We start from the raw sequence: 9,129 nt of genomic DNA, 5'->3' as shown, positions 1-9,129 counted from the left end.
ACGGTGGCTGGGCAGCGTATCCTGCCCGTCCCGGCTTCAGGGAGACACTGCCCAGTTCGGTGGGGGGTTGGGGCGGCGAGGGGGACTGGTGGCGATGGCGGGGGAGGCACTGGGGACCCCCACCAAACTCCGTTGCCACAGGCGCATAAGCGTCTCGTACACGCCCCTGGCGGTGGATGGCGGTAGAATCGCCATCCACTGCAAAGATAGAGCCGGCTCCATCTGTATAGGGCTTCTCTGTGGGTGCCTGCGGATACTTGTATAGTCTCCGTGGCGCTTGCAAAGGAGGGGGCATGTAGTAGGCGGGCAGGGGGCGTTTCCTGGGCACCTTGATTAAAAAGGTGTGGGAACCACTGTTCTAATCTCTTGCCCCCCGATTCTTTCTATCAGGCTCTGGACTTTTGTGTGATGATCCAGGCAGGACTACCTCTGCGGAATCCTGTCTGCGGTAGACAGTAGAGGAATATTGTACAGAATTGCTTTGCTGGGCAGTAGACACACAGGATGAGCCAGATCTCCAGAGCCAACTCTCACTGGTTCTTGCAGGACCAGTCACAGATGCTGTGGTCCGGAACCCAGTCCCTATGTCATTGCAGTCCTTAATGTACTTATTGATCAGTATAGATAGTCCAAAGACATAAAGAAGTCTGGGACACATAGGAGCTACACAAACATGCAAGCCAAAGGACTGTAGCAGCACATGGTAAGATCATTTATACATATATAGGGACAGAATGCATTCTCACTATTAATAGGTGAGCACATAAGTGATATATCAGTTATATTATGACACCTGTTAAAAATAATTACACCACCAGGATCCCAGGTCAGAGACAGAAGTGCAGGCCGTCAGTACATCCTTCATGTTGCAGCATGAATAAAGCCATCATCAAGTTCTGGTTCCGGACCTTACAGCTGTGGTAATACGTATATATGTTGGTGATATAAGATCCAGCACCCGTATGGATTCGTGAGACTATAACATCACTGCCTCCTGCTCCTTCCCAGTGACACAGAGCCAATTACTATGAGTCCCAGTAGCAAGATGGCCGCCAGACAGATAGCAATCACTGCCCCGATAGAGGGACCGCTGGGGCGATGTGGGGGATCACCTGAGAATTCTGCATAAGGACAATACAGATACAATTATTAGAGAGTCACAGAGACCAGCTGCATCCAGTTACCACCATGTGCTAAGACGATACTAGTAAGTTCTAGGGGTGGTGTCTAACGGAAGGAATAGAGGATGTGCAGGGGAATGACACAAACGATTCTTATTTACCTCCACTAGTCCCATCGGGAGTCTCCATTGTGCTGTTTATACTATCACAATATTATAAGTTACCAGGGCTGCCATCGGGGGGGACGACTGGAATCTCGGGCCCAGACAGAGAAGGGGGCTCGTCCGGATCATACTGCTTGCCGGCCCAGGCTTATCCATAATACTATCTAATCTGATCGCACCTCCTCAGTGGCAGAGGCCAGAGAAAGCATAATACGTCCTTTCTCCCTCCAGGGAACCACCCACCCTGCTCTGATAAACACTAGGGCTCTCCCCACTATTGGCTGAGGGGACCAGGGTAATAAGGAATAACATTGGAGGATCAGTTTATCTCTCTCTCCCTATCACAGTCCTAGATTACTCATAGTATAGACAATGACACATCACACTTACTCCAATCATGTATGTATGGTGACATCAGGCTGCTGTGAGAGACGTTGCAGGTGTAAGTGTCACCAGCCAATGGGGTGATGGTGAGAGACAAGGAGGTTAGATACACCAAATCAGGAAGAGGCACAGTCACTCTGTCCATCGCATCCCCTGGTATCCTCTGCCCATTCCTGTACCACATCATGGCAATGTCCTTAGGGTAGTGTCCGTACGCCCGGCAGTACAGTCTGCTACTGCCATTGGTAATAGGAACCTGAGCCACTCTCACAACGGGCTGTTCTGTGGGCGTAAAATAACAGCCGTGACTGTGGAGATTGTGTGTGTGTGTGTATATATATATATATGTATATAGCTCAGACTTACCTCTCCTATTAAACGTGCAGTTGCCTGATAATAGCAGCTCCTGTATGTGTGGAATACATGAATTCAATAAGATATTCCTGATCTCCTCAGCTACTGTCGTGTTTTTATTCCACCTCTCTGCAAAGTAACGAGCGTCAGTGGAACTCGCTGCCCACTTTGCCGTCGTCATATTGAAAGACATAAAAGGGTTCCCATCATACTGGTAACTGGCCACTGTCTCTGCTGTGCCATTCTCATAGGCCGTACATCCCTCCAACAGCTGCAGAATGTGGTATCCTACAAGTCACAATGTAATAGTGCTTACACAGACGGTCAGGGCCATTTGGCAATGACGGTCTTTTGTTTTTAATATAAATAGGAATGAGAGTCTAACGCCAACATGGGAATGAGACATACAGTACACTGAAAGGGGTGTACAGAAAGTAAACAAAGGTGAATTCAATTAGTCAAAAAATCATGATCATTTACAGCGATTCCGTATTTGCTGCGAAAGCTGTAAAAACAGAACTTATACTGGGTATGCACACACCGGTGATTCCCCTATTCAATTGCCAATTCGTGAAAAGTAGTTATTGACTCCAAACAAGCACTGAATGAAAATACAGGTCAGTTGTATCAATAGATCAAAACCAGAAGCCAAAATAAAACAAATAAACTAAAAAAGACCAAAAAAGTATTTGCATTTCATTAAGGTGTGTGTGGGCATTTTATCCCATCTTGGAACATGACTTGAAAAGTCCCAAGACAGGATGAAATGCACTGGGACGCACCCACACACACCTTAATGTAATGCAAATTATTTTTGGTCTTTTTTTTTTGGTCTTCTTCGGTCTAGCGGTCTAGCAAGACATAGCATTATAGAAATAATGTAGCAGTTTTGAACAACTGAAAGTTACTTTTGGGGAGAAAGCAACGTCCCGAGATGTTGAGTGACACTGGGAGGGCCGGTCCCCCCTCCTACTGCGCCCGCTGCTCCTCCCTTCCTCCTCCACTTCCTCACCGCTCAGAGGAGACATTCTCAGTGCACTGGACCCTTCCCAGACCAGAGAACCCAAGCCTGGCAAATTTATCTAGCGAAGTCTGATATTCTGGCTACCTGTCACAACATTCAGTTATTGTATTGTTTCTTACCTGGTTTGTGGCTTCTCCTGTCTGTTCAGCCTGCTCCATGCTGCAAGGAAGTTCTGTGTGGCCTGAGCTTTGCTAATTACAGCACCTGGAGGAGTCCTTGCTGCTGACAATCTCTGTATAGCTGAACTGTGCTGTGAGATCTGAGCTCAGCTAATTAGTTACACCTGGGTAACTCTCTCCTGCAGGAGAGTTCAGTGTAAACTGAGCATGCTCAGCCCATTGATTAAGTTCACCTGTGGGTTCCCTGTGCTTCCTATAAAGGGCAGCCTCTGGGAGACAGAAGCTGCCAGAGTATAGGTTCACACCAGCTCCAGCGTCCTTGTGCTTAGTATATTTCCAGTTTCCTGATTACCATATTTTGACCCCGGCTTGTTCCTGACTATTCTCCTGCCTGATCCTTTGGTACCGTATCCAGTGACTCTGTGTATGACCCAGCTTGCCGTTTGACTATTCTTCAGCCTTATCCCAGTGTACCGCGAACTGTGCTTCCAGTGTATGACCCGGCCTGTCCTTAGATACTCCTTTGCATTTCCCTTGTGTTCCTACTTGCCCGCACTGATACCAACTCGGCTAGACGACCACGATTCCATATTTCACAAGCTACCGCCACTCATACGGGGAACCTGACCAGGGGGCCGCGACCGACGTGTCGGGTGCCGCAGAAGCCCATATCCCGCTTGGAGGGGTCACTGGCAGAAAACCCCCGGCACGGTTAGACTCCGCGCCCCTGTGTCAGGTCTAGCCAATCCCCGAGTGGTAGTGCACCCCAAGTTTGTGACAGAATACTCTGGCCGAACTGGAATATGGAGTCCGCTAGTGGTTTGTCTCAGAAAGAACTCCTGGAACTCCTGCTGGCCAGGGTTAACAAGCAAGAACAGGACCAAGCTCTGATTATGCAAAGCTTGCAGACTCTGCAGCAGCAAATGGACTTCGCTCCACCCTCTCCAACACCTGCTATATCAGATCCAGGCACTATTGGAGTGCTTCGCCAGCTAATACAGCAGTTACAGGGGCTGCTGGCCAACATCCTCACTCTTGTCATTAAATTGCTTGGCGATTCCGCTATGGGTTTGGTACCTGCTAGACCCTTAGATTCTAGTCCAGGAACCCCATCGGCAGATGCATCTGTGTCTTGTAAGGACAGGTTCCTGAGTCAGCCTCGTCCTCAGCTGACAGATGAGGAACGCCAGCGGCGCAGGTCCTTGAACTTGTGCTTCTATTGTGGAGCCCAGAACCATTTTATCCAGGATTGTTCCCTCCGTGAGGCCAGGATTAAGAGTACTGCTTCTACGCTCACTCCGGAAAAGTTCCGTGGTTATCACTGGGGTCCCAGAACTAAGATCGTTTTACATAAAGACAGTAAAATTTTGGGCAAGCCACAAGAGGAGATCCTGTCGGTCCCAGCCCCAAGTGGGGGTCTGCACACATCCAGATGCCCAAAGTCTCCAACCCCAACGGGGGTATTCCCAAGCATTTTGCCCCAAGAAGGGTTTCCAAGTGTTGTGTTCCAGAAGGGGCATCAAAGTACTACACCCCAAGTGGATCCTCACAGCGTCGAGTTCCTAGAGGGATCTCAGAATAGTGAGCCCCAAGAAGGGATACAGAGTACTTCACCTCAGAAGAGGTCTCGGAGGGTAAATTCCCAGGAGGGTTCTCAAAACTTCAAGCCACAGAAAGGGGTTCAGAGTGTCGTGCACCAGGAGGGGTCTCAGACTGTCAGGATCCAAGCAGGGTCTCAGAGTACCACACCCCAAACAGGGTCTCTGAGCATTGCGCCCCAGGTGGGTTTCCTGAGCACTGCACCCCAAGAGGTGTCTCTGAAGGTGGTACCCCAAAAGGACCCTCTGGACGTCACACCCAAAGAGGAGTCTCTGAGTGTGGCTTCCCAAGTAGGGCCACCGAGCACTTTGCCTCAAGAAGGGGCTCTGTCTATCACCCCAAGTGGGGGTTCCGAGTCTATCACCCCAAGTGGGGGTTCCGAGTCTATCACCCCAAGTGGGGGTTCCGAGTCTATCACCCCAAGTGGGGGTTCCGAGTCTATCACCCCAAGTGGGGGTTCCGAGTCTATCACCCCAAGTGGGGGTTCCGAGTCTATCACCCCAAGTGGGGGTTCCGAGTCTATCACCCCAAGTGGGGGTTCCGAGTCTATCACCCCAAGTGGGGGTTCCGAGTCCGTTACCCCAGGTGGGGGTTCCGAGTCCGTTACCCCAGGTGGGGGTTCCGAGTCAGTTACCCCAGGTGGGGGTTCCGAGTCAGTTACCCCAGGTGGGGGTTCCGAGTCAGTTACCCCAGGTGGGGGTTCCGAGTCCGTTACCCCAGGTGGGGGTTCCGAGTCCGTTACCCCAGGTGGGGGTTCCGAGTCCGTTACCCCAGGAGGGGGTTCCGAGTTAAGCACCCAAGAAGGGTGTCCCCAGTTAATCACCTCAGAAGGGGATTCCGAGCCAATCACCCCAGATGGGGGTTTCGAGTCCTTCACTCCAGACGGGAGTTCCGAGTGTGTCACTCCCAGTAGAGATCCATCTGCCCTTGCCTTCGGGCATGAGGACCCATCTGCCCTTGCCTCCGGGCATGAGGACCTATGTGCCACGGCCTCCGGGCCTGTCTCCGTGGCCTCCGGGCCTGTCTCCGTGGCCTCCGGGCCTGTCTCCGTGGCCTCCGGGCCTGTCTCCACGGCCTCCGGGCCAGTCTCCACAGCCTCCGGGCCAGTCTCCACAGCCTCCGGGCCAGTCTCCATGGCCTACGGGCCTGCCTCCAAGGTCTCCGGGTCTTCCTCCGCAGCCTCCGGACCTGTCTCCAGTACCATCAGGGTCTCTAAGGTTCCAATGCCTGCCATTCAGGAAGATTTACCTGCCATGCTGGAAGTCCCTACCCTACCCGAACTGTCCTCCCAGTCCATTCTTCAGGGGAATCCAGTTCAATTAGATCCATCTAAAGAGCCTCGGTTCGTCCAATTTGATGGAAATCTCACCCATTTTCAAGCCCTAGCAGACTATTATTTAGATGCTATGAACTCTGATCCATCCTCTGGGGTTAATTTGGCAAACATTGTCAAGTACTTAGTGTTGTCATTCAAGGGAGAAGCTATGGAGTGGGTTAGTCCACTCATTGAGACTCATGATCCCAGGCTAAAAGACCTAATTTCTTTTTCCAGGGCTGTGGTTGAAAGATTTGGACCCAAGACTCCTGGTGATAGGTCTATCCTTGCCGCACCTGAGATCAGTCAGAGTGGTGAGTCAGCTAGACTACATTCTAAAATTCCCAGAGCATCTCCAAAAAATTTTTTGAGACCAGATTCCTTGAATTTAAGAGGTGGAGTTATATGTGTAGGTTCTTCCAAGTTGGTGGTGGATCCTCATGAACTCCCTACACTGATCATGGACAAGGATTCAAGTTCAGAGTGTGGCTCAGATCATGATGTCACTGCTTTGTTGGGACGTCCAATATTCTCTACTGCCCGTTTTGTAGAACCAAAGGCCACATCTCAATCAACCAAATCCAAACGATCTTCCAAAAAGACGAAGCACCGCAGACGACCTTGAAAGTATCCATGTGGGGTGTTCGGAGCCCACCCCTAGAGGGGAGGGTAATGTCACAACATTCAGTTATTGTATTGTTTCTTACCTGGTTTGTGGCTTCTCCTGTCTGTTCAGCCTGCTCCATGCTGCAAGGAAGTTCTGTGTGGCCTGAGCTTTGCTAATTACAGCACCTGGAGGAGTCCTTGCTGCTGACAATCTCTGTATAGCTGAACTGTGCTGTGAGATCTGAGCTCAGCTAATTAGTTACACCTGGGTAACTCTCTCCTGCAGGAGAGTTCAGTGTAAACTGAGCATGCTCAGCCCATTGATTAAGTTCACCTGTGGGTTCCCTGTGCTTCCTATAAAGGGCAGCCTCTGGGAGACAGAAGCTGCCAGAGTATAGGTTCACACCAGCTCCAGCGTCCTTGTGCTTAGTATATTTCCAGTTTCCTGATTACCATATTTTGACCCCGGCTTGTTCCTGACTATTCTCCTGCCTGATCCTTTGGTACCGTATCCAGTGACTCTGTGTATGACCCAGCTTGCCGTTTGACTATTCTTCAGCCTTATCCCAGTGTACCGCGAACTGTGCTTCCAGTGTATGACCCGGCCTGTCCTTGGATACTCCTTTGCATTTCCCTTGTGTTCCTACTTGCCCGCACTGATACCAACTCGGCTAGACGACCACGATTCCATATTTCACAAGCTACCGCCACTCATACGGGGAACCTGACCAGGGGGCCGCGACCGACGTGTCGGGTGCCGCAGAAGCCCATATCCCGCTTGGAGGGGTCACTGGCAGAAAACCCCCGGCACGGTTAGACTCCGCGCCCCTGTGTCAGGTCTAGCCAATCCCCGAGTGGTAGTGCACCCCAAGTTTGTGACACTACCTACAGGTCATTGTATAAGAGACGAGTGGATGTAACAATTTTTGTAATTTTTTTTCCAAATATACAGTATGATAGTGTTATAATCTGAGGATCATAGTAACAATGTCACTTTAAATGGAGTGAATCCTCTAGTGTGTATGTGACTTAACACCATCATCCACCCAACTCTTCATCATATAATATCATTATGTCTAGAGAATATGTGATGTCCGCACAAAGTTAGGGATAGTGTAGCGGTGGTGTGTCAGGCGTTCCCACACCGCAACTTACACAGAGTCCCTAGGTCTCCATTTCCTTATGGCCTGCAATGTCACCTGTTCCTATGCCCTTTGGTGGCAGAGATCTATTTGATCATTATATATTTCAGGTACATTACTTGGCTTTGGCCGTTTCTATATGACTAGCTTATATGTAAATCCAGTAGTGATAGTTTGGGAGATGCTGTGTATTACATAAAGGCTACTTACCCTCCGTATCATTTAGGTGCTCCATCACAGACTGTAGGAACCTTTGCAGGACATTCTGCAGGTAGTAGTGATGGAGACTTGCATCCAGCAATGTGGCAGAGGTGCTTCTGAACCACGGAACTCTGCGCTCTACTATTTCATTGATGCTGTCATACCAGTATAGAGTGATGTCATCTATCGCCCTTGTTGCGTAGAATGAGGGGATATCAGGCGTAGGATCATTGGTGACGGTCGCAAATAAATAATGGGAGTGGCTGTCTGCACGGGAGGAAATGACACACACATAACGGTCATAATGAGGGTGATGTCTCATACAACATAAAGGGGCAGATGTATTATAACGGCAATAAATCTCCCTGCTTCGCCTCATTACCGAAGGGACAATGTATCATCTTGTACGTCACAGCGGAGGAGCAAAACCCCCTTTGGCAAAGCCTCCTTGATCGGACACCGCACAACGGCGGGCTGTCTGTCCATGTCCGGCCAGCTGTACTGGGCATGCGTGAGATCTTGCTATTATCGCAACATCTCCTGCGCAGCCGTGGTCGCCACAGACAGCACTGTCCCTGCTGTGGAGATAGTGCTGATACTACTTCTACCCTATAACGCTGCTTCATACATCTGCCACAAACAGGCTCCAGAAGTTCTATTGAAGATGGAATGTTCCCCTTAGCAACTAATGAGATCCTATTATCTTATAAAAGATTGGTTGCCTATGTATCAAAGCTTGGAGAGAGATAAAATACAAACCAATCAGCACCACAATGTAACATGGCAGCTAGGAGCTGATTGACTGGTACTTTATCTATCTCTGATGTATCTCTTGCCAGTGTATCACTCTCCAAGCCTTGGTACATACGTAATAGTACATAATGGGGCAGATTTATTAAGTTCGGTGAAGTGAAAATGGGGGGAATTTACTAAAGGAAATTTGTAAAAAATAGGTGTATTTGTATCCAGAAATACACTTATTTTTGACATTTACTATCCCAAAAATATGGCAATTCGTAGTCGTATTGATGTGCTATCAATACGAATACGAATTGCCGTATTTTCGGCTTCAGCGCTGCCCGGCTCCCTCTCCTCCACCG

The 9,129-nt window shown here is 49.6% G+C and overlaps 1 protein-coding gene across 1 annotated transcript; it reads right to left on the bottom strand.

The window, feature by feature from the left end:
• Positions 1-680: 680 nt before the first annotated feature.
• LOC146036276 (major histocompatibility complex class I-related protein 1-like) lies at positions 681-8,892 on the bottom strand. Its single transcript, XM_083160188.1, has 4 exons — positions 8,039-8,892; positions 2,036-2,311; positions 1,676-1,951; positions 681-1,121 (listed from the first exon to the last, which is right to left on the bottom strand). Exons 1-4 carry the CDS (start codon positions 8,406-8,408, stop codon positions 985-987), a joined length of 1,059 nt encoding a protein of 352 aa, XP_083016314.1. The 5' UTR covers positions 8,409-8,892; the 3' UTR covers positions 681-984.
• Positions 8,893-9,129: the final 237 nt, after the last annotated feature.

This window comes from Crinia signifera, chromosome 9 (assembly GCF_055691185.1).
Source record: "Crinia signifera chromosome 9, ASM5569118v1, whole genome shotgun sequence".
NCBI lineage: Eukaryota > Metazoa > Chordata > Amphibia > Anura > Myobatrachidae > Crinia > Crinia signifera.
This window is presented reverse-complemented; position numbering and strand designations above follow the sequence as displayed.

What these genes read in the sequence shown, in the direction of transcription:
- LOC146036276 (XM_083160188.1), bottom strand. Translation starts at nt 8,408, where the DNA reads ATGAGGCGAAGCAGGGAGATTTATTGCCGTTATAATACATCTGCCCCT. An exon ending in GCACCTAAATGATACGGAGG is followed by an intron (nt 2,312 to 8,038) that starts GTAAGTAGCCTT and finishes TGTGACTTGTAG; the next exon opens with GATACCACATTCTGCAGCTG. An exon ending in ACCATACATACATGATTGGA is followed by an intron (nt 1,122 to 1,675) that starts GTAAGTGTGATG and finishes GTCCTTATGCAG; the next exon opens with AATTCTCAGGTGATCCCCCA.